We start from the raw sequence: 23,992 nt of genomic DNA, 5'->3' as shown, positions 1-23,992 counted from the left end.
ATGTTGGATAGAGCACCAAAAATGGAGGACCAATCAGATGACAGTCTCAAAAGATTTGTTTCAGCTTTAACAGGCAAAATCATCTCATATTTCTGTGACAAACTTAAAACACAAATAGAAAAAAAATAAAGGAAATGTCGGTGCAAGTCTAGTAGGTATAGCTTAAGCTCTACAGTAAGGTGCAGAATTGTCATTAACTTTTGACAGTATATACAGTATTGTAGCTGTAACAGCTGTAATAGACTGAAAATAATGTTAAATATAAGAATAATAATCATCTACACATGTAAATTTGAGGGCAGGAAGTGCGAAAGAACGACAGGATTAGACAGATAAACCGCAGACGAATCAGTAACATAAGATATCTGAGGAATAAATGTAATTATTAAATAAGTCAGGAATCAAAGTTATTGACAAACTTGCACGTGAACGTTTAAAAGAAGGTTAAAATACACAAGCTGCCTTGTTCCGTTCATTTCTCTGTCAGCTTTTTGTCCCAACAGATGTGTACACCTCCCTTCTTCGAACAGCCAATAGAATGACAGAGTGAAAGTGACGCCCAATCACAGCTTCGTATTTTTAATCTGAGCTCGACCAATAGCGTTGCAGGCAGTGAACGTTACAGCAGCCAGCGATCACTGCAGTGCAGTAGCCAACCAGCAACTAGCTAGCCAACTTGACTACTCACAGAGAAATATGGATGAAATGATGTTACAAGTCAACGGGTAGGTTTATTAATATTGAATTAGGGCTGTCAACGACATTGTTTTTTCTATTAAACACTGTTTATTCTGCGTTTTATTTGTGTTATAATTCCACCCGCGCTGTCCTGTTTGCCTACGCTCTGCTTACAAACCTGTTATAAACCAACTTAGCACAACTTAGCTTGCTAGCTAACCAGTTCAATTGCCATTCAGTGGTAGCTAGTTGTCGCTAGCATGGTTGCTAGATAACTTAGCCTTGCTGACACAGGCTCCCGTGGAGTTGACAGGCAACTTAAACGGTCTGCCCGCTTACAGCATCAGCAGTGCTGCCTGACACCGAAGCTAAAGCAGCTAATGTGGCTTGGTTTCATTGTTCAAAACGTCTGCATCCCTGTTTCTAATAATATCTGTCTGTCCTTTTTAGATTGTTTTGTTTGCTTAGAGTCAAAGTGGATTAGCTATTAAATTAAAACGCTGCACACTTCAGACAAGCTATCTCACACAGAAAACACATCTGTCATAGACAGAGAAGGATGATAGAAAGGGAAAGTGGATGCTAATGCGTAACATTTACACATTAGCTTTTATGTTTGTGTTTATGTTTTGCTTTGTTGGTGTTTTTGCTAACTCTTGCATGTTGATTGCAGATATAAGGTCAGACACTGTCAGACACACGTTTATTCTTTGCTATAATAGCTGTGTACTAAACAGCTGGATCCTGTTTTTTTTCTTTTCTTATCACAGTTGATCAATACTTCCAACTGTTAGCATGAAGACCCTATTTGCTCATCACATGTCTGACGGCCCCTTGTTTCCCTCTTTGTTGGTGTCTAGCTGTCAGACTGACCCCCCCTGCACGGGATCATAAACATGTCCACAGATGACAGTATCTCTGAGGATGTGTCCAGCTCGGGGGCTTTGAGCCACTGCCATGCCAGTGCAGACGGGGATGGAGGTAAGGAGAGTGAGACCTCTCTGGTGTCCTCGGAGGGGACATCAGCCTCGGGGCTGGCTGTCTCAGAGGGCAGACACACAACCTCCCAAACAACAGGAGGCACTGTGGAGAGCAGGCCCATGGACATCACACCAGCATGCAACAAGATCAGGTACAGTAACGCACTTGATTTATTTAAACTACTGTTTAAATACTGCAAAGGTTAAACACGAAACTGATGTATTCTTATTCGATAATTTAAATGTTCCCATACATATAAATTCTGTTTTATTCAGTTCTAAAGGTTTGCTGTGAATTTAATACTATTACATTGTTGGAGGAAATTTTGCATTCATTTCCTGAAGTCAACGCATCATGTAAGATTAAGTATAATGTAAACTGTAGATCAGTGGTTCTTGTTGTCTTTTCCTGGATTCCAGGGGGTTCGCTGCAATATACTTTCACTATGCAAGCGACACAATGCCTGAATTTATGACCATTTTGGTCATTGGTTTTACAAACTCTATTAAACATCTCAAAGTAAATAGCTAAAAATGGTCTTGTTTGTGTCTGTTTAGGGCTCCATGACCTAACAAAGTTTGAGAACCACTGCTGTAGAGTGTCAAATCTTAGGTGTAGAAAATATATATTTATAATTAGGCTGAGATGCTAATGTACATGAGTTGTGATTGGCAGATAGCTCTTCTGTGCCATTGATTTGTTAATGTTATTATGGTTCTTGATATGGATGCACGACATTGGATTTTTTGCCGATATCCGATATGCCGATATTTTACAACTCATTTAGCCGATTACCGATACCGATATTTTTTCCTGCACACCTAATTGCAGAGATCATCAACTCTCTTCTGTATTGGAATGAGCGTACAGTATAATGGTGATCCTCTTATCACATGTGTTACAACGGTCGAGGTGACGGGTCTTGAGATGGTTAATCAAGTTTGTAGTGTTGAAAGACTTTGCCTTGGCTCCTCCTCGCATCACCGAAGCTGAGCAGTCATTGCAAAGAGCAGTTTTGCTTTCTATTTCGGACGCTTTGAAACACTTTCACCCCTCGAACATTTTGGCTTCTAACTCTCTCATGCTGCAGGTAGACACACGTGATGTCATCACGCTGCGCCACGCAGGTCTTCTTCGCGCCGGGGACATTGCGCCGAGGTCGGGCATTTAATCAAGTATGCAGCAGCCCATTATTTTATCGGTTAATTATATCGGCCAACACGCCGAGATCCGATAGTTCATTTTTAAGCCAATATCGGCCGATAACGTGCCGATAATATCGTGCATCCCTGGTTCTTGATATCATGTGCATTTGTGCAGCTTTGTCCTAACCTGATATTAAATCCTAGCTTGAAAACGATGCATATCATCTTTATCTTGTGCTTATATTACAATATGTAGGTACAGTATGTGATTTATTATAGTATGCTTTCATTATAGGAGTCTATGTCTGAGCACAGATGAAGCGTTCGAACAAGGGAAGAGCCTCCCATTCATCAACCCGAGCTCCCTGGAGACCCTGAGGGCTTTGGTGCAGGAGATCCAGAGCAGTGGAGAGACAGACCCTGAGATCTGGAAGGATTGTGAGGTAAGAAAAATAAACCAGAGACCCTGGAAGCAGAACTCGTAAATGCAGCGGATGACAATGAAATAAAGTTGGGTTTAGCGGTTGTGGCAGTTGTTGTTGTGGCTGCATTTGGCAGCTGGCAGCCTCATTTTTGAGCTGTCACTTTTATTTTTGTGTATCACACCTGACAGTAAGACAGACACATAGACACACACAGCACCACGCTGCAGCTGATCCTTCCAGACACAGGACGTGATTTGCAGGGAACAAACGACTGTGTTGTGATGCAACACAAAGACACCTCCCTGCATTGTTCATCAGGATGGAGGCTACATAGTTTGAATACCTGATCTTCATGGCCAAATCACTGGAGAATGATTGCTTCTCTGCGTGTCATTTTTCATCTGTGATAAGAGTTTGTATCCTGATCACAGTGCTGCACAGCTGCTCCTCTCTCCCCTTCACACACACACATGTGCAATGCAGGCAAATTCAGTTAAAGGGCAGGGGTTCAGGCTATATTTGTCAGAGAAAAAGCTGATTTATTTGCCCTGAATGTGCAAAACAGGGAGGATACAGGCAATCCACATGGTTCTGTTTATGCATCCTTGCACGTCTGAAAACTCAGACATGTTCACACACGCCGGACTGCTTTGAGGAAGCCACGTGGATCCTCGTGGGGATCAGGGCAGATGATGACGTTCACATCGTGTGGACGGTTGCTGCTCTGGGGATGTAGAAAGTACAAATTGGCTTTAACTGGATTTTTAATCGACTTTTTCATGTTCAGGAAAAGGGACTAAAGGCAGTAGAAGTATTGATGTAACAGCAGAGCATCTGCATGAAAATTAAAGTCAGAACACGTGATGATACACGCTTGTATTTAAAGAACATTAGAAGATTTTACTGTTATCTCTAGAAGTTTAGGGCCTGTTTACACTGCTGGACAAATTTCCCCTCTATTAGCATCTGTAGACTCGCCTGTGTAAACTGATTTCTCTGAGGATGCTGGTTTCCTCTGTGCCTGTAAAAGTTCTGACTCATTCTGTGAGGTGTTAGGATGGTTTGGTAGTTTCTTTCTTTAGTAGGATCAGGATTCTGTAGGATCAGGTAAAAGGAAAACAAGGAGCATCAGTGTGCAGAGACAGTGATAAAAATAACCCAGCTGTAATGCCATATGTTAACGTCTTGCTGTGAGTAATAACGTTGTTAACACTATGTTTGTGTTTGTCTTTAACAGGGTCGGTGGCTGCATCTGTTTCAGCTGGTTGAGAAGCAATACCAAGAGCAAATACTCGCTCAGCAAGAACAATACCAGTGCCAAATACAGGTGAGTCTGCTTGTACTCATGTCTTAGAGTTAGAATATTAGTTTATCCAGTGAAACAATGACTTCCTTTTTTTCTTCCAGTTGATTCAGGATGAAATTAAGGCCCTGGTTCAGCTCCAGAACCGGCAGGCCAGCATCCAGCCGCACACAGAGTTCTCTCCAACTTCGGTGACCAAAACCACCACAAACACAAAGGACTTTATTTTCCCGCTCCTCTCCTCCACCTGCACAGTCCCCAAACATATGGCCAGTGACAATGACAGCCTGGCAGCCCCTGCACACACTCCCTTTAGCTCCCCGTCACCCCCGCTGCAGAGATCAGAGACGGCCAACCAGGGGGAGGAGCGGGCGACCACGGTGCTCAGCAGCGGGTACGGGACTCTGTCTGCCTGGGAGACCGGTCTGGAACCTGCCGGGTCTCCAGGGGAAGATGAGGATGGTGGTCAGGGGAGGGAGAAGCATCACTGGTCCCCTAACTTCCAGGAAGACACAGAGACAATTGTGATTGGCTGCCAGAAGGATTTCTCCAATGAGAGGAGTCTTGAAGTGGAGGGAGCGAACACATCGGTCTACCAGCACAGAATATCTGGGTATGTCTGTCACTAACACAACTCCTTAAAGTGGTGATCCAGTGACTGTATATATAGATGGATGATGCGTCTCCATCTGCTCCCATTGTATTGTCTGTATTGTTTGTCTCTACTTATAACTGGTCCTTCTACTCACCTGTTCTGTTGGCAGCACCAGCCAGCCTTTGACCTCCTGGGCCCAGAGGCAGAAACTCAGGCCCAAGAAGAGCAAAGCAGGACACACTTCATCCCTAATCCCGGAGTACCTGGAGCAGCCACGCGGCCTCAGAGAGCCACCCAAACAAATCCCCATGGAGAGCTCGGACTCCCAGGACCAGGTACAGCTCACACGATGCTGACAGCCGCTCCTTTACGATGGATTAGATTTAAACAGGGATAGTAAAATCTCTAGCCTGTGTCTGTTTTTATTTTTCAACGTGCGTGTCTGTAGTGGTTGTCCTTACTGCACTCTCTCTGCTGAGTCTAATCCACTCATCTCTATTGGGTTTCAGCAGCGTCCGGCTGGGCCGTCGTCCAGCTCGTTCCCCCTGAGGAGGAGTGACAGCCTGATGTCTGAGGCATCAGGTAACAATTCACTGACTCAGACGCACACACACACAGCAGCAGCACGGCTCGGCTAGCGTAAAGAAATCACTGACTATATGAACAGAAGTGAACAAAACAAGATGGTACAGTTTGTGTGATGATGAAGCCCTGCTGCAGTTGCAACATGTGACAGTAAGGTGGCACTGTTCCACCAGCAGGAGCTTTTTTTATTTGAATGGAATAAAATCAATTTCTTTTTTAATTTCCTGAAACATTTATTATATATATGTTTGTGTTTCTGCTTTATGAACAGTTTGAGCTCCAACTTTAATGGGTTTAAATTCTGAAAGCAGAGCAAAGCTGTCACTCAAGCCTGACAGAGTTATAACATTTGATGTCCCTTAGTTTGTTTTCAACCACATTTCAGCCCTCTCACAGCTTATCTAATGTTTATATTTAATTTCCTGTATTTAAAGCTTTAGAAGTCAGATAACATTTTATTTTTTTTTTACTGACACCTTTTGTCCCACGAAAGGATTTTCTCTCCTCCTTATCCTTGTGTATCTCTCAGACGAGCTTATTTCTTCCTTTTGAAGTCTTTAATTACTTGATTTCTTTTTTAAAAGGCTTCTTAAGCTGTAATTTCAGCAACAGGTGTAAGAAGTGTATTTGTTCAGGGCTGTTTGCAGCAGCAGAATGATCCGTATTTTGTGCTCTAGTCAGTATTTAGAGGACCAAGTTGGAGTCAGGTTTTGGATCCACACACCACACTTGTACGCACATAGATTTGTCAGTTTTGCTGTTTAAGTGGGGTTTATTTAAAGACCGGCTCCAGCCATATAAAATGCTCTGCTTGAAATAATAAATTGTGTCTGATATGTTTTTTCTGCAAAATATGTTTAATCATCTTGTAAAAGGCATCTCCTACTTCTGCCTCATTAAAAATTCCCCAATCTGCATAGGCCCCGCCCACTCTGCACATTTCCAGCCGCCCCCTCCGTCTCAAAACCAAACACGTCTCTGCCATCGTTTAGTGGCAACTTGTTAAACTAAACTCGCTTGAAATGTAGTCAGTAGTAGTAGAAACGTTAACGTTAGCAGTGAGTTTGAAAAATGACGATGATGGTTCCAGCTGGCTCGCGCATCGCTGAAGTGGTTGCCATAGGTTACACATAATGATATGCATAGCGTCGGACCGTCCATTAACGGGATTGGCTCCTTAGGTTTGTGACGTCTCAAACCTGCCAATCTGAACACGTGTTGTTCAGCCTGTCCTTGGTACACTGCAGTTTAAAAGCAGACAGGCCCAGCCATGGAGATGACTGCTGATGTTGTCCCTGATATGTCTTTAAATAAATCACACTGTTTCTCCTCTGTTTACAGGTCTCACTTATTGGCGTCTGAATGAGAACGAACTGTATCACCCCCTGCCGGACAGCTTCGACAGCGGCGCTTACCTCCTCCTGCAAGAGGCCTCCATGAGTCTTGTGAGTGTAAACTGCTGTTCTCTGTGACTGCTCTGATGAAGGATGAGCAGCACAACATTCATTAGGAGTGAATGTCCGATAAGCTTATTATCGAGGCATGAAGCTAACCGTTAAATCTATTTAATGCAGCTGCAAATCCCAGATAAACGTTCCTGTTTTATAATGATGTGATTGAGTGGAGAAAAAGAACCTGTAAGAGCTGCCTGTGAGTGTAATTAAACGTGCACTGCAGAGCTTTGTCTCCCCCTACTGGCAGTGAGAGTGATTCAACAAACACTGTGAAAGCATGCTGGGATGTTTCCTTCCGTTTGAGTCGTCCCAAACAAGGAAAAGTCTAACCATGTTTATCTGTGTTTTTTCTTTGTTTATAATCCTTCATCTGAACTCTTTTAATATCTGGAGCACCTGAAACTTTCTATTTTACCACCAAAGACTCCGTTACTGTCCTCGCTGCTGTACCCTACTCCTTCACTATGGTTGTTGCCCATTCAATGCAATGCATCACTACCACGTCAGAGAGGAAATAACAGCACATACATCAGATTTAAAAACTCTTCCATGCTGCAAAGTACAGAGACATTTACCTGTTGTTGATTAGCATCATCAGCTCTGTGTGAACTCATTTGGCGAGAGCTTGAATGTAATGGACGTATTATGATATGTAAATGTCCGGCACTTCCTTTCTAATTGTCTCATCTCCGTCTCTTGCAGACTCCGTCTCAGGAGCCTCGGCTGTCTCTCAAAGAGATCTATCAGAACAAGCAGAGAACAGACTGTAAACGTTCAGACTGGGAAGGTTCTGTTACGTCCAGTCCGACGTCACCACAGGTACATCTCATGACTCGTCAGGGAGCAGTTCTGTCCTTCGTCTAATTTCTTTTACTTGTTTACCTTTTATTCATATGAGTACTTTCCAATTTATTTTACTTCTTCCTCTCTAACTCTTTCTTTGTCCTTCAGCTGTTGACGTTGGATCCAGCAGCAAACCAGCGGCACTCCGATCGTACCTCCGGCTTCACCTCACCCTCTCACTTCAGCAGCCCCTCGTTTCAGCCCCACCTCTACCCCCGAGTAGGAACCCCCGTGACCCCCGACAGCATGGTGGAGTGCAGCCCCAACCCGGGAGACACAGACTGCATCTCTGACACCTCCAGCGTTTCAGCTCCCGGCCCTTCCCCGTCTAAGATGTGGGGAAACAACACATCGCAGGCCGTCCAGTCTACCTCCCAGAATCAGACCCACACATCCAGCCAGCAGCGCAGAGCCAGTGCCCCCTTAGCCAGTGAGGAGGAGGGCAGCCACACCCACACCAGCACGCTGAAGCCCTGCTCAGCCTCTGGGTCGACTCTGCGGCCTGCAGTCAGCCCACACGTGGAGAGAGCGTCATCACTAGAGGATCCTGTTGTCCTTTCTCTGTGAGTGGAACATGTTTAATGAACATGCTTAATAATGTCGTCCACTTTGAACAGTTTTATCATCTTTATCGTGTTTTCTCCTCCTCAGACTGAGGCAGAACCTGAGAGAGAAGCACTCCCGACACGTGGCTGATCTGAAGGCATATTATGAGTCTGAGATTCAGATCCTCAGAGACAAACTGAAGCTCACAGATCTGCCGCAAGATTTAGAGAAGAGCAACCAGACTCTCACAAAGAGGTCAGTCTCACTTTGGCATTTACTGTTCCTCTTTTATTTATGAATGTCGGCTGTGTTTAGCTTGTTTACAGTGAATAGTGCTCATGTACTTCCTCTGCAGCTTTCAATGCATCTCCCAGTCTTCCTCCATGTACAGAGTCATGGAAACTCTTTTGTGGGGGTGCTTTTAGATTTATTTTTGTCATGCTGCCTTTATTTGATGGACAGTGAAGAGTGAAAGGAAAAATGGGGAAGAGAGACGGGATGACATGACCAAAAGGCCGCGAGTAGGAGTCCAAACTGCGGCCGATGCAGCGAGGACTTTGCCTCTGCACATGCGGCTCCTGCTCTATAGACTGAGATAAACCAGCGCCCCAGAGAATTTTAGACACCGAGATCAAGTCCTGTAAAGCCTTAGCATGAAAACGATACTTAATTTTTGGTTGTTTATATTGTTTGTGTGTTTTTTGTTGATCTGCAGGTGCAGGCAGCTGGAGAAAGCTCTGGCTGAAGCCAACAGTCGGATTCAAGAACTAGAAGCAGCAAACAGCTCGCTGGAGAAGAAACTGGTATCGTGTCTAACACTCTTTTATTTTACATAATTTAAATGCTTTTTATAGACTGTATATAAAGATGGACGGCACGTCTCCACCGCCTTTCATTGTACTTATTTGAAGCCGAAATACCCCAGAGGCAGGTGCTGCCATTTTGCACTGGCGACATCATTTGTATCCAGAGCATGTGCAGTAGAGATCGGGAAGATAGGGAACAGGATGCTGCAGGAGCCCCATTTGTCAACAGAGCTGTCAATCATGAGGCCACACCTCCTTTTTATAGCATCAAATAACTAATAAAAAGTGTCAGAAAAACACTTGGACATAAATCAGCATGTTAAGAACTAACTTTACTGATAGAAAAATCTATTTGACGTGTATTTAGATTTCATAGTTTGACTCATGTCCCATCTGTTAACATGGAGGAGGCGGGCTTTATGAGCTATACTGCAGCCAGTCAGCAGGGGGCGACAGGGAGGGTTTGGCTTCAGTTTCAGGGAGCTGCCATGTCGGCCATCTTTTTACACAGTCTGTGGTTTCTTGCTTGAATGTTGTTGTTAGTTCATGTAGTGAAAGGTGAGGACAGCTCCGTCTGAAATCAGTGGCCACTGACAGGTTATTAAACACATTCAGCATCCTCTGAGTCAGACTCATAAATCATTCAACACATCTGCAAACAGCTTGTAATTAATCTAGAAGGAAAAGTTTCATTGACTCGAATTAAGGGATTCACAATGAAGCTCAGTGATCACAGATTAATAATCTATAACCTAAAATATGAAGTATTCTACCATCATCCCTCTCTCCTTATCATCCATGTGACTTTCTGTTTTCAGGCGGAGTGGCCGGAGCGGTACGCCGTTGCAGGTGCGACTGTGAAATCCCTGCAGCAGCGACTCGAAGAGAGCAAACGCTCGGGCAAAGAGAAGGACGCCCTGACAGCTCGTTTGAAGAACCACGTACGGCAGCTGGAGGAGGCGGCGCAGAAAGCTGGCAGGGAGTCCGACGAGAGGGAGGCCAGGAGGGAGAGGGAGTACAAGATGCTGCAGGATGTGAGTGTGACTGAATATCAAGTATATAAGGCATCATGAGCATAACAAGCATCCCTCTTCCATGTTTCATCTCTTTTTGTTTGTTTCCTCAGCTGCTCGGAGAATATGACTCTCTGGTGAAGGAACACGAGGGAGATAAGGTAACGGATCTCTTATTGGACGTGATTATTTGATTAAAGTTGAATAATTATTTAAACAGTGACAAAATCAGGAACGTTCTGTCTTCGTTCGTGCAAATTTTAATAACTTTTATTCCTCCAGAACAACCTGGTGTCGACAGAGAGCAAACTCGTGGATGCCAACGATCAGATCTGCGACCTGAGGAGGTGAGTGGGCTGAAGACTTCACTAACTGGCAGTGAGGTTTTGTTGGTGAATGCATTTCAATTATTCAGGTGTAATCAGCGCTCATTTTTAGTTTTTATTCTGGTAAATATGAGTAAAAAAAGAAAAAATCTGGAATATAAGTTGCAGTCAGTTTTTGGGTGTATCCCTGTGGGGAGAACGGTTTCCTACAGCTATTTATGAATAAAAAACGCATACAAGTTATTTCAACTCTATTTCAATTTTCATTTAAAAAACATGTTTTCGCCGTGTCGAGTTACCGGTGCAGTAGTCGAGCTCAGCCTACGATAACGTTGTGAAGACAGCGGCTGCTTTGGTGATCATGGCTGCGCATGTCCCTGACGGAGCTTTAGCTAGATTATAGCTCCATCGTCTGGGTGAAATACCGTAACACAATAAAATACCTCTCTGCATTTTATGCTGGTATATTGGTCGCACTGGTTTGTAGGACGCAGCCCACTTTTTGGATGTTTTCAAAGTGCTTATACACTGAACTCGACTCCAAAGAATTGGCTCAATCATCAAAATGTAGCTGCCAGCCTGGTTAGTCACACATTTTTCACAGTTGTCTTAAGGACAACATTAAATTAATAGTCAAACTCTCCAGAAGTACACTTTTTCTCTTTGTTGCTGAGATTTTGATGAAAGGAGCAATACCTATCTCTGTGTTGGTGAATAGCATTCACTCCACATTCAGCACTTTACATAGTCTGGAGCAGCTTTCCCACTGGTCAAAAAACCAGCTGACATCCAGCTTTTTTGCATTCAGACCCGGGTCAAATGACTCTGCAGTAGACCCGGGTAATTATCACCTCAACTCCAGTCGGCCTTGATGGGAACACAACACCCGTGTCGACACGCTAATCTCCGCCCCCTTTCCGGTGCGATGCTATGCTCCGTCGCTAACTTCTGCGACTCCTCGTCATCTCAGCTACAAATTCTGCCGTCTCCGTCCGAGCAGCGCTCGAACATCTATCTACATTTGACTTAATGATTAATAGATAGACCTAACTACCGTAACATCTTCACTGTTTACTAACCCTGTCTCCGGCACGATTATGACATCAGGCGGTGACGCAGCAGAAAAGAGACCAACAGGAGGATACTTCACTGGCAATGGGAACAGAGACAATCGGCATCTATAAGCGGGTCTTCCTGGGCCTGAAAAACCTGCGTCAATGCGCTAATTTCGATAGGAAAGGGGGATTGGTATAACTGCAGGCTCTTAGCTAACATTAGCGTTAATTATTTGTAAATGAACACGGCAAGCTTTTACCTTAGATGCTGCAGAGGGTCGAGGGAAGGAAGAACAAAAATAACTTGGAAGCTTAATCGAAAGGGCAACGGGACTTGGTCGAAGTTCTTGAAGACGTTTCATCCGAAAGGCTTCTCCAGGTGAAACATCCTCATGACTGAAAACCTTCACAGACAACAAAAATAAAATAAAGACCAGGCTATTGGACGCCAAAAAACACGATATGTTCTCGCTCATTTACTCTATAAAGTCGGATAAAGTCTGGCCTTATATGTTTAACATACTCAGTCCACTTGGTCCAAATCCGATAAAATCTTTCCTTTTGGACTTTGATGGAAAACGCCCTCCTTCATATATATTTCCTATATTATTGCTCTCCATTCATCAGCAGTGCGTGGGTCAGATTTGAGCCGTTCCCTTGTCACAGCTTTTTGCTCGCTGTCAGAAGTACTTGTGCCAGTTTCTTATCATTTATATTCCATCCATCCCACACAGCCTCCAACAACTTCTTCCAACTCCCAGATGTCTTTTTTGCAGAGCTGTTAAAAAACCTTACAATATCTTTCCAGCAGAATTCTCTCTGTGTCGTTGAACAAGTCGAGCTCCTTTGTGCTCGACATATTCTTCTCCCCGGAAGTATTCACATGTCCTTCCTTCTCCCACTTCTCTTTTATATACCATTCCAGGCTTGGGCTGGAGTATGTCATGGAAATGATCTTCGTACATGATGCACATTTGGTCATTGACCAAATCATTTTCATAATTTCTGTCTCTTGATACCAAATCTCATGTCTGTATGGTTATTATAGATCTAGAGACAGGCGATGGTTAGCTTAGCATTAACATGGGATGAGGAAAAAGGTTACACTTAAAAACACACTTATATCTTAAATATACAACAGAGTATTAGGACCACATTGAGGAAAAAAGTTTCAAGAATAAAGTTGTAATTTACAAAAAAGGTCATAATATTACGAGAATAAAATCGGAATTTTACCAGAAAAAAGGTGTCATATTTACGAGAATAAAATTGTAATTTTAGACCATGGTTAGCTTGTATCTTATTTTGAAGGGTAATATCAGAAGAGCAGCGCCTGCGCTAAAATAACTTCTCAGAATCCTGATAGTTCTGACAGAGTGGTGCTGATGTTCTGAAAGATTAAGTATTTCATATTTGTGAAACCTATACTCATGTATTGATATACAGCTGTTTAGTGTGCTTGCACATTACCATGTAGGAGATCTCACATGTTCTCGCGAGGTGCATGTATACTATGCTTCAATGCTACCGGGTGTGTTCAATAAATACAGCTCCGGGTCAAGTTGTGTGAAGCCTCCCGTGCATCGTTTACAAGCATAACTTCACAAGATGTTCACTGTGATGTTGTACTTCACACGTTTCTCCTTTTAGTGAAGGCGGGTTGCTCTTCTGATATATATAACATTTAGGCTAACAGCAGTCTAAAATCACGACTTTATTCTCGTAATATTATGTCTTTTTTTCCTGATACTCCGTCATATAAATACGTATAAAACTAAAACACCGGAAACAAGAGAAGAGAGAGTGGAGGGATGACACGCGGCAAAGGGCCGAGAGCGAGAGATGAATCGGGGCCGCCCCATATATTTATTTAGAGACTTTAGCCTCTGTATGTGGTCGTTGATTTAATCGCTAAGCCAAACCGGCGCCCCACGTCTGAAACATTTGTAATTTAGGTTTAATTATCCCTGCAGGACTTTCAAAGTTCGATGCTGGTTTCCTGACATTTTCACAACCATATTTTGATACCCTTTGACGGACCCCAGCTACCTGTTTCCCCCTTTTTCTTGTCTTAATGCTACGCTAAACTAAGCTAACCGTTTACATGCTCCAGCTTCAGATAAGAGTTGTAGCAATCCTCTCCTCTAACTCTAATCTTTCTAATCTAACTTCCCAAAATGTCAGACTAGTGTTCTTGATTAAATCGTCATAATGTTTGCACATAGCTCATAGCTCATAGAGATGTGACATCACAGCTGTAGCATGTACATTACATTGTCATTGGCTGGTTTGAGCAGCTTAGTAAAAGAGCTGCAGCGTAGCTCGAGTGGAGAGGATCGATCAATAGAGCCTAATGATGTCTCTGTTCTGTCGAAAATGGATAACACTGTTGGCCGACACGACGCAGCAACTTTGCAGTTTCAGCTCCGCCTGCAAACGATCATCAATAACGGCAGCGTACCGACTCTGCGCTGATGAAGTCTGTGAAGTCGATTCAGCAAATTCACAGACCGGTAGCAAACTGCAGCTCAAAGAGCATCAATATGTGTGTCATAGGAGCGCTGAAACAAATGATCTGGAGGGCAGGAAGCTGAGGCCAAGAAGGAGGAAAGCTGGAGAGGTTTGAACTGTTAGTGGCCTTTTAAAAAGAAGGAATCAGTAAGTAGGAAGTGAGTTCCTACGATGCACAAGCCTAAGAAGAAATGAGAGGTCCAGCTACAACAACAGGGTCTTCTCAGACGTCCGTCACTTAAACAGCCTCGACTGAGTCGGTGGTAGACTATCAAACATTTAAAAGGGTGTAAAATGCAGAAAGCTTCACGCTCTAATGGAGTCATGCAGTGGGGAGATGTCTAGAGATTGTTATTAAAGCCTATAAAAGTAAAACAGGAGAAGCAAATTAAAGCCAGATCGTAACAGCAGAGAGGATTTATAATCCACAGGAGGCAAAGTGTTGAGATAAAGGTCGGCTTTGGGTCTTTTGTTTCTCTGTGTGGAAGAAAACGCTTTCACTCAGGCTGCTAAAAGAAAGAACACCTCCGGATGCTCTCAGGACAAATATCCATCTTGTATTTCTTTACAAAATAGACAAAAAGGGGCCTGGAGTCTGCATGTTCTCCTCATGCATGCGTGTGTTCCCTCCGGGGTACTCCGGCTTCCTCCCACAGCCCAAAGGCATGCGATCAGTCCAGGTGTAACCCCGCCTCTCACCCAGTGACAGCTGGGACAGGCCCCAGCCCCCCCTGCGGCCGTGAACAGGATGAGCAGTGTAGATAATACTTTTTTATGAAGCTTCAACTCTTTATAACAGAGCTGCAGCAAATCCTCCGTCCATGAAGGTTATACTGTGTTTTAAAGAGTCCATTAAACCGTATCAGCCTTTTTGTAAGCTGTAATTTGTACCATTTAACTGCCTCGTATTATACTGAAACATTTGTGTATTATTTAGTGAGTTTAACTCTCACCTTTCTATGTCTTTAAATCTTGTGACCATGCGTGTCTCTGTGTGTCCTCCCTCAGAGTGATCTCCAAACTGGAGTCTCAGGTGAAGCAGCTGGAGCACGAGAACCAGGCCAGGGCTCGATATTCCTCCCACAGTAACACACAACCGTCTGGAGCCGGGTGAGCACTCAAACATCTGACTCTGAATATGATCTGACTCAATTAAAGAGCTGTCGTGAACCTTTATTTATATTTTTCCACAAGTAGATTCTTATGCACAATTTGATGTTTTGCATTGGAAGTATTCAACCTTTAAATATAACGGTATATATATAACACTTTAGTGGAAAAAATCACAAGCGGCGCCCAGTTAGTGACGCGTTTTCCATCGCCCAGCAGTGGTTGGTCGGCCAGAGAGGGTAGGCGGAGCTAAGCGGCTGCTTTTCCGCTCTCTGCACGTGTTGCGAGTAAACAGTAATCTACTATGGCTGAACAAACAAAGAAAAGATGGATGACTACAGATACAACTTCAACAAGAAGTGAAAATCCAAAGAAGAAGAAACAAACTCGACGCTCAGATGAAGCAAACAGTCTGAAAAGGAAAGCGACCGACAGCCAGGAAAATCAAGAGTTACAACCGGAGCCAACCGTGGACGTCACACATGCAGCACTGTCTGGATGTCTGGGAAGTGTGCTCCTGCAATTACCGTTTATCGCCATAGGTGGCGCCAAAGAGAACGAAACTGAGATCTTTGAGATTTTCACTTAAGTTGATCCGGCACCTTTCGTGTAGGGGGAGTAGCTCCATAAAGTGAAGAACAGGAGAAAAAAGACAGATGCCTTCATTAAAGTTTCCCTCTTATCATGTCCACAGTCTGTTCCACCATCCTGACCTGCTGCTGTCGCCCAGTAAAGGCAGAGCAGACCCAGACGTCACCCGCAGGAAGTCGCCCTGTCCTGTCTCTGAGTTCAACAGCAAAAAATCTCCATTCCCTCAAACCAACCAATCAAGTGTCCACAGGAAGCCACAGTATCCAATCAATGATCAATCATCAGGAGCTGGAAGCTCATTGGACGCCTCCTCAGGCGGTGGCAGCTGGAGGTGGGTTTTTATCATTGTTGGATGTTGATATTTACCAAACTTTGTGATGTTTTCAGGTGATTTACTGTGATCCCGTTCTGCAGGTGTGTGTCTCCCCCCGAGTGTGAACAGTCTCTGCCTCAGCACAGACACCAGGAGCAGAGCGTGAGCCAGCGGGAGGCGAGTCGCAGGGAGGCGTCCTGCAGCCTGACACCCATGATGAGGGCCCTGATCGAGCTGGAGGAGACCAGAGCCACGGAGAGCCGGGCCCCCTGTAAGAACAGCTCCACCACCACCCACAGTATGACTCACACTCACCCACAAGGCTGTAACAACCTGAGTGATGCTCATATGTAAAGCTCTTCTTACCTCCAACAACACACTGATGCTCTATAAGCCCAGAATGAACCAAACCACTGGATGATTTTGTGCCTGTGTATTCTCTGCACTCTGTTACTTACTGGACTGTGATGTTTCTCTCCGCAGGGGTCGGCATTCAGAGGACCACGGTCGGGTTTGTGGAGCGGAGACACAAGGAGGTGATTCAGGACCGAGTCGGGCTTCAGGCTGACAGGGAGGCCGTCAAACCCGGAGGGGTCTCGCCCCGAGCCGAGCGAGGAGGAGCGAAGAGTCTGAACGGAGCTGCAGGTCTGCTGAGAGCTCAGAGGAGTCTGTCTCCAGAGAGCCACAGGTCCTCCTCTCTGCCTCCGCCTGCTCAGAGAAACATCCTCTCCACCACGCCCAGTGAGTCCTGCCACTCCGTTAGTTTTGATCATGAACACAGACTTTAAGCTGACTTATATCTTTCTTAATTTAACAACAAACTGTCTGGAGGATCTGATTTTTAAACAATGATGAGTGGTCGTATTAAAGTTTTAATTACTGCTGCTCTCTTTTCTTCCATCCAGCGAAGAGAGAAACTCTTCTCATGCCTCTCTCTGCAAAGTCGAGTCCTAAACGCTGCCCCTCTGAGAACTACTCCACTGCGTTCGGTCGCATGATGCCCAGAGAGGAACACCTGATGAAAAGGTGAGAAACAGCACAAAATAATCAACAGATAAATCAGCAATAGCAATAATTTATGTTTCAGTCCCTCCAGGAAGCTGCGATGTTTCATTCCCTCGAATTCACGCAAACTTAATCAACCTGTTTCCCTGCACACGAAGTCATTTACGTCACCAAACTCACGTCTTTGATGTTCAAAATATTGATCCCTTGAGGTCTGCAATGTTTGCATGTTTGGAACGCTGCATGCTAGATGTACTTGAAGCAGACTGCTGCTCTGTGCTAACCAGGCTCCAGTTTGATCGTCTCTCTTTCATGAGCTTCTTAATCCGGCCTCGAACTACTTTAATGAGACTATAACCGGTGCATTTATAACAACAAATCCAACTCTTAGCGTCTTCTTGTCATCATTTCTTTATGTTTCTGTGCTGAAAACTGTTAGCCGTCCACTTCCTGATGCCTTGTGTTGAGTCTAATGACCAATCAGAGCCTGTGTTCCTAACTTTCCACCAACCAGAGCTACTGAAGTGTGTCAGCGCTGATCTCAGATAGTCATTGTACAGTGAGATAGTAATCCTCCTGTTTCTTATCACTTGTTTTGTGAGCAGCAGAAATAAGAAGTCGAACAGCGTAAATGCGCCCAGTTAGTGACGCGTTTTCCATCAGCCAGCAGTGGTTGGTCTGCCAGAGAGGGTAGGCGGAGCTAAGCGGCTGCTTTTCCGCTCTCTGCAAGTGTTGCGAGTAAACAGTAATCTACTATGGCTGAACAAACAAAGAAAAGATGGATGACTACAGATACAACTTCAACAAGAAGTGAAAATCCAAAGAAAAAGAAACAAACTCGACGCTCAGATGAAGCAAACAGTCTGAAAAGGAAAGCGACCGTCAGCCAGGAAAATCAAGAGTTACAACCGGAGCCAACCGTGGACGTCACACATGCAGCACTGCCTGGATATCTGCGAAGTGTGCTCCCGCAATTACCGTTTATCACCATAGGTGGCGCCAAAGAGAACAGAACTGAAATCTTTGAGATTATAAATTTAAAAAAGCCGCAAAATCAGACATTTATGGCTGCAACAATCACAGAAAATGCCCTTGAAATCCTGGAGGGACTGATATTTGCAGATGATCCACACACAACATACTTTAATGCATTTGCTGAAGCAGTGCCTGTTGCAGTTTACCACTAGGTGTCATCCCGACACTCTTCTGTTTACTCAGCAGGTGAAATAATACAAACTGGGTCACACACAGCCTACTCATGAAACTGAACTGTAAACAGCTTAGTGAAACAGAGCTTAAGCTCCCCGAAAAGTTCCTCTGACCAGTCTGTCTGCGTGTTCCACATCACACTGAAGGAGATGAATAAAACAATCAGGACGTGTGTTTCCTGCAGGTTTGACGAACATGCTGACCAGAGACGTCATTCTTTCCACAGCAGCAGTCCCAGGAAGAGACTCCAGTTCACGTCAGCAGACAGAGAGGATGGTAAAATATTCAAACTCTTATACATATTTTAAAAAGTTGAACCAATGCCGTCTCAAATCAGGTTGTAATGTGGAGCGTTTGTGGGGCTCTTTGACCAGATGTTTTGGCCATTTTTGTTTTGTATTTCGTCCAAAGAATCTAATAATTAAGTAAAGTACATTTAAGAGAGTTTATGTGCAATATATTTTAATAAAAATACAGTATTCAAGCAAGATTTGAATGTTAGATTGCACTCAGTCTCACTTTCCTTTAGGTTTTCTGCTTCAAAATAGGGTTAAATAATCCTAATCTGTGGGTGGCACAAGCTCCGGGTCATCCTGAGCAGCAGCACTGAAAATGTCATGTTCGATCTCATACTGGACGTATTTTAAAGCCTTCCTGTGATTTCACACGTCTTGGAAAAGCAGGTGTAATTCTGAATCCTCCTCTCCGTCAGACCTCCAGCACCCTCCAGGGTCCTCTGGCAGCATGAACCCCCCTGAGGGGAACTCCCAGCTGGGCTGGGAGGAGCAGGCAGCCTGTGTCGGACCCGACCTGCAGGACCCCTGCGAGGACTCGGCCCCCCTCCTCCTGGACCGACTCCACTCGCTGGCTGAGGCTGAGAAACTGTTCGACGAGCTGACGCAGGAGAAACTGCAGGTGAGACATTATTCTAGTCACAATTTTTTTTCAGTTTATTAACTCGGCAAATAAAATGTAATAAAAGGCAGTGATGGAATATAAAAAATGGGATTAAATGTAGAAATGTAAGGTTCTTAATCTTTCCTTTATTATTGTTTTTATGCCACCTTTTACTTCACGTTTTTACATCACTACATTTATCCGACAGATTTAATTATTTTACAATTTCTTGCTCACAAAACAAGTTTATAAAACATGATGTTTTTATATGCTGAAGTCTGAATACTTCCTCTGCAGCGAGCGCTCTGTGTACAGAACAACTCTAATCCCCTCCTGACCTCCTATGTAACATGAACTTCATTGTTTTTATACCACCGCTAAATGACTTCTATTTTTAGGAAGTTCATAAACATACACACACACACACACACACACACACACACACACACACACACACATTCTGTCCTGGTCATACAGGGATGCCTCCTCATTTACAGAGTACACACTCATCGTGTCCCATCAGACTGATCTAATGACTGTTTCAGTTCATCATGTGCAGGTTGTTTCATCAATATAACATTTCTGTTAGTGAATGATTAATTATTAGTGTGTGTGTGTGTGTGTGTGTGTGTGTGTGTGTGTGTGTGTGTGTGTGTGTGTGCAGATTGAGGCAGCTTTGAGCCGGATGCCCGGAGCAGGCGGCAGAGTGAGCCTACAGACCCGGTTAGATGAGGTAAGACTTCTGGACAATCACACAGACATTGATTATGTTTAAATCATTTTACCGTTACAGATCAATCGATGATTTGTAGATGAAAGAGAAACTTTTTCTTCTTGCAGCTGCTCAGATGTGTTTATTTACTACTTTGTTTTATATCGCTGTTATTTTACATTTCATTCTGATGGTCTGACAGAAAAACGACACAAACTGCAGATTTAAGCTCAGACTCGGAAAATTCAGACGATCATATTTCTTTTTTTTTTTTGTTTTCACATTTCATAGACTAAATAAGCATCAATTCATAAAATATAATCATTCCTGTGTACCTGTTTTAAATAGTATTTGATCACTGATAAGCATTAGTGTTGTCCGTTTTAGCATGCTGACGTTAGCATTTAGCTCTTTCAAGTCCTGTAGCATGGCTGTAGACTCTTACTGCTTTATTCTCTGACCATTTACAGACCAAACAATTAACTCATCAAAAATATTCTAAACATTTTCTAATAATGATAAACAAACTTTTCCACATGAAACGGCTGTGAAAATCAGATGCTGATTTTTTTTCCTTTTCCTCCAGGGGTGCAACAATTCCCGTTCCCATTAGCGACTGTGCTGATTACTTTCTCGATTTTACAAGTACTCATTTGATCTCTAAAGCAAACACAACACACACTTCAGTCTCCCAGAGCCCAGAGTGTTTCTCTTCTGCGGCTTGTTTTGTCCGACTAAGAGTTGAAAACAACCGAAAGGGAGTTTTTATTTACGCCGATAGAAAACAAACACAAGAAATAGTCTGCGGCCTTTGAGCTAAATGCTAACGTCAGCAGGCTAAGATGCTCACACTGACAATCATATTATACAAGTGTAATATTCAGCACTAAACACAAAATATAACTCAGGCTTTTTAGATTTTTTTACCTGATGGTGGCGCTAGAAGAAAGGTCACGGCGTCCTCAAAGCTGTTGTGATTCATCCTTTGAGGAGGCGCTGAGATATTTTCAGTCCTGCTGTTAGCGTGGCTAGAAATCATCTTCCCATTCGAGCAGCTGGAAGCGGAGAGTATGTGTTGATGAATTGATTAAACTTTTATCAGCGTTGTTGACTCTCCGCTCTGTTTCCTCCTCAGGTGGCCTTAGAGAACCGTCTGGAGAGAGTGAATCGTGAGCTGGGATCCATCCGCATGACTCTGAAGAGGTTCCACGTCCTCCGCTCCTCTGCCAACATATAGCAATGTCTGTCTTTTTACAGTGTAGATGCTAAAACTTAGTGTCTTGTTTTTTTGACAGTGCACTGATTGTCTCTCTGTGCCATGAGTCCATCTGTACAGCAGCATCTCTTTTCTACGTATTATTACTCGGGGATATTTTTTATATGTCTGAAAGATATTTGGAGTCTATTTTTAGTAAAACACAGATTTGTAAAGTCGTTTACTTTTTTAGTCACAGAAATATTAATATGATGTTTTAATCGCCATATTCAGGTGTGGATTTTTAAAACGTTTCAGTGTAAATTTCATCCACTTTGGAAATATCACTGCCATTTTTGTTCATGTGTTCATTTGACGCCACTATAATGTATTTATTTAATGTTTTTGTACGTGAAATTTAAACTGTTGGTGCATTTTTTAAGTTTTCTTTCAGTTTTTTTTTATTCGTTTGGGCCAAAATTATTGAACTTGAAGGAAATATTTGTTTACTTGAATCAAACCGCCTTTTGTCTTCGTTTACGTTCCTTTATTGCTCGTCACTTTGTTTGCTTTAATTTGTAAATTAGCGATTTCCGGATTACAGCCACTTGTAAAATCCAAACCAGCACACTTTAGTATCACACACACAAACATTTCCACTCTCCAGTCGGTTGTTTGATGCTTGTGCATGGGGATTCTTGCACTGCTTCCTTTTGCCATGCAGTCTTTCCTACCTGACATGAAATCACTGGAACTATAATAAACTTGTTGCACAATAAATGAAGCTTTTTAGATAACTACAAGTGTTGCTCTTCTTTATGGGGACATGACAGATGTTAAAGAAATAATCAAACTATTTATTTACCTATTTATTTGAATGTATTTATTATTTATAGCTTCATTTAACTTTATTATTTATTTATTATCTTTCTTTCTCTTTTTTAAAAGGAAGATGTTAAAATGTAAAAGCATACAAACATTTCTGATGTCTTCAGGAAACATCAAAAAATCATAACAGAAATAATCCAAACTATTAAAGTTTATTAAACGAGAACATGTTCACAAAAGAATAAGATGAAGTATTTGCACTGTTCCTAACAAACTAAGCTTAAATGATCACTATTGTCTTTGTAAAGGATGAATTGATATTGCATTATGTTAGATTGTACAGGTGTACCTAATAAAGTGGCTACAGAGTAATAATTTAAACTGATAATCTCCTGTACATATGCAGGTTCAGATTATAAAACAAAATATCATGAAAAAAATTAATTAATTATAAATAAAGTATTGTCAATGAATATATTTATATAATAATCAACAACAAATAAACAATAATTTAAGCAATCAAAAAGTAAACAAAAATAAAAAATAATTAAATTGTTAAAAACTAAATTAATTAATTAAAAATAAAAAACAAATTAAAAACAGTAAATTCATCAAAATACTTTAGTAATTTCATCATTTTATCAAACAATCAATTAAAATAAATTCATATAATAAACAAATAATTGATACAAAATGTAATCAACAAATACATTGAAAATTTGCTGCTGAAAAATAAGCATTTCATCAACTACAAATCATCATATTAAGCAACAAAAAATTGGAATCAAACTATAAATTAATGAACAATCAATAAAATATTATTATAAAGAAAAAAGTAACTTCGATCAAAAAAGTAAACTTTATTGATCAAAGGGGACATTAAAACGTAACCCGTAAAGTCATTAAAATCATCCCTACATTTCCCACGAATTCAGCAATAATTATAATCCAATAATTAAATATACATTTTAATACTTTGGTACTTTTACGTAAGCAACATTTTTAATGTAGGAAATGTATTTCTGCGTACTTCCTCCACAACTGATTAAAATACTTTCATAATGTCAGTTGTTTTCTGCTGTTCGCCGCTGGGGGGCGCCCTTTCCCCCCGTTGTATTACAGAAGGACGTCCTGTCTGCTGATGTAACCGTTAACCTGGATCTCTCACCGGGCACCGGCACCTCACTGACGCTGACACACCGGGCGGGACGGACGTGTTTGGGTGATGGAGGAGCGGCGGTGACTTCCGCCCACAGCAGCCGGACAGAGAGGCAAACACACCGGCGAATGAACGCTCCATGTGGGGGAGAAACAGCACGGACACCCCGCAGTGAAGAACATAAACACCGTCACCGATGCTCGCCTGAACAAAACGTTACAGCTTCAACCGACAGTGATGTTGCGTTCAGGCTCTCTGCAACGTGGAAATCCAGCTGAATAAACCGGGACTGCAGATCAACCGGGAGCTGCAGGTGAGTCAGTCATGATGGACATGTTGTTTACCTGATAAAATGGCGTCACTTCTCTCGGGTAGCTCATTAATTAGGCAAATTGAAATGATGCAAATGTTAATTAATTCCACCGTTATTCTTTGCAGTGTTTGAATCGGCTGCAGTGGTCAGGTGGCATCCATCATCGTAGGTTCAATTTAACCAAAACAAACCACGCAGGGACAGAATATCAGAGTCTTGTCTGCTGCACGGTTTTTAAAGAGAATAATGTTGTATGTTTGTGTTTTGAGTCTTATTTATCACCACCAGATAGTGATATCTATGAATACCATGTTCCTGCAGGTATTAGATCTACAAATCTATTAAATATAGCAGATAACACAGCCAATATGCAGCATACATGTGCGTTATATTG

The 23,992-nt window shown here is 42.7% G+C and overlaps 1 protein-coding gene across 5 annotated transcripts; it reads left to right on the top strand.

Moving 5' to 3' along the window:
- Window positions 1-654: 654 nt before the first annotated feature.
- LOC138602054 (M-phase phosphoprotein 9) lies at window positions 655-22,078 on the top strand. 5 transcript variants are annotated; one of them, XM_069673422.1, is made up of 24 exons: window positions 655-725; window positions 1,539-1,810; window positions 3,100-3,247; window positions 4,467-4,556; window positions 4,637-5,145; window positions 5,303-5,462; window positions 5,637-5,709; window positions 7,054-7,157; window positions 7,869-7,985; window positions 8,118-8,572; window positions 8,661-8,810; window positions 9,271-9,358; window positions 10,180-10,395; window positions 10,488-10,535; window positions 10,657-10,721; window positions 15,275-15,376; window positions 16,071-16,298; window positions 16,382-16,578; window positions 16,764-17,021; window positions 17,186-17,306; window positions 18,679-18,770; window positions 19,207-19,409; window positions 20,056-20,124; window positions 21,239-22,078. In XM_069673422.1, the coding sequence occupies exons 2-24, from the start codon at window positions 1,575-1,577 to the stop codon at window positions 21,338-21,340; spliced, it is 3,831 nt and encodes a 1,276-aa protein (XP_069529523.1). In that variant the 5' UTR covers window positions 655-725; window positions 1,539-1,574; the 3' UTR covers window positions 21,341-22,078. The 5 variants fall into 5 exon arrangements, with proteins under 5 accessions (XP_069529523.1, XP_069529522.1, XP_069529524.1 ...); XM_069673421.1 differs by having other exon boundaries at window positions 5,297-5,462; window positions 5,640-5,709; XM_069673423.1 differs by having other exon boundaries at window positions 5,297-5,462; window positions 16,382-16,551.
- Window positions 22,079-23,992: the final 1,914 nt, after the last annotated feature.

The sequence above is a fragment of the Semicossyphus pulcher genome, unplaced genomic scaffold (assembly GCF_022749685.1).
Source record: "Semicossyphus pulcher isolate SPU_LCO1_2020_fin unplaced genomic scaffold, fSemPul1.0.p SCAF_22, whole genome shotgun sequence".
NCBI classification, from domain to species: Eukaryota; Metazoa; Chordata; class Actinopteri; order Labriformes; family Labridae; genus Semicossyphus; species Semicossyphus pulcher.
The sequence above is the reverse complement of the archived record's forward strand: the minus strand, read 5'-3'. Positions and strand labels throughout refer to the sequence as shown.

Bases quoted from the DNA above. Each gene is read 5' to 3' on its own strand.
- LOC138602054 (XM_069673420.1), top strand. From the start codon at position 1,575: ATGTCCACAGATGACAGTATCTCTGAGGATGTGTCCAGCTCGGGGGCT. The intron at 5,463-5,636 runs GTACAGCTCACA...ATTGGGTTTCAG, and splicing joins GCTCGGACTCCCAGGACCAG to CAGCGTCCGGCTGGGCCGTC. The intron at 16,299-16,381 runs GTGGGTTTTTAT...CCCGTTCTGCAG, and splicing joins TCAGGCGGTGGCAGCTGGAG to GTGTGTGTCTCCCCCCGAGT.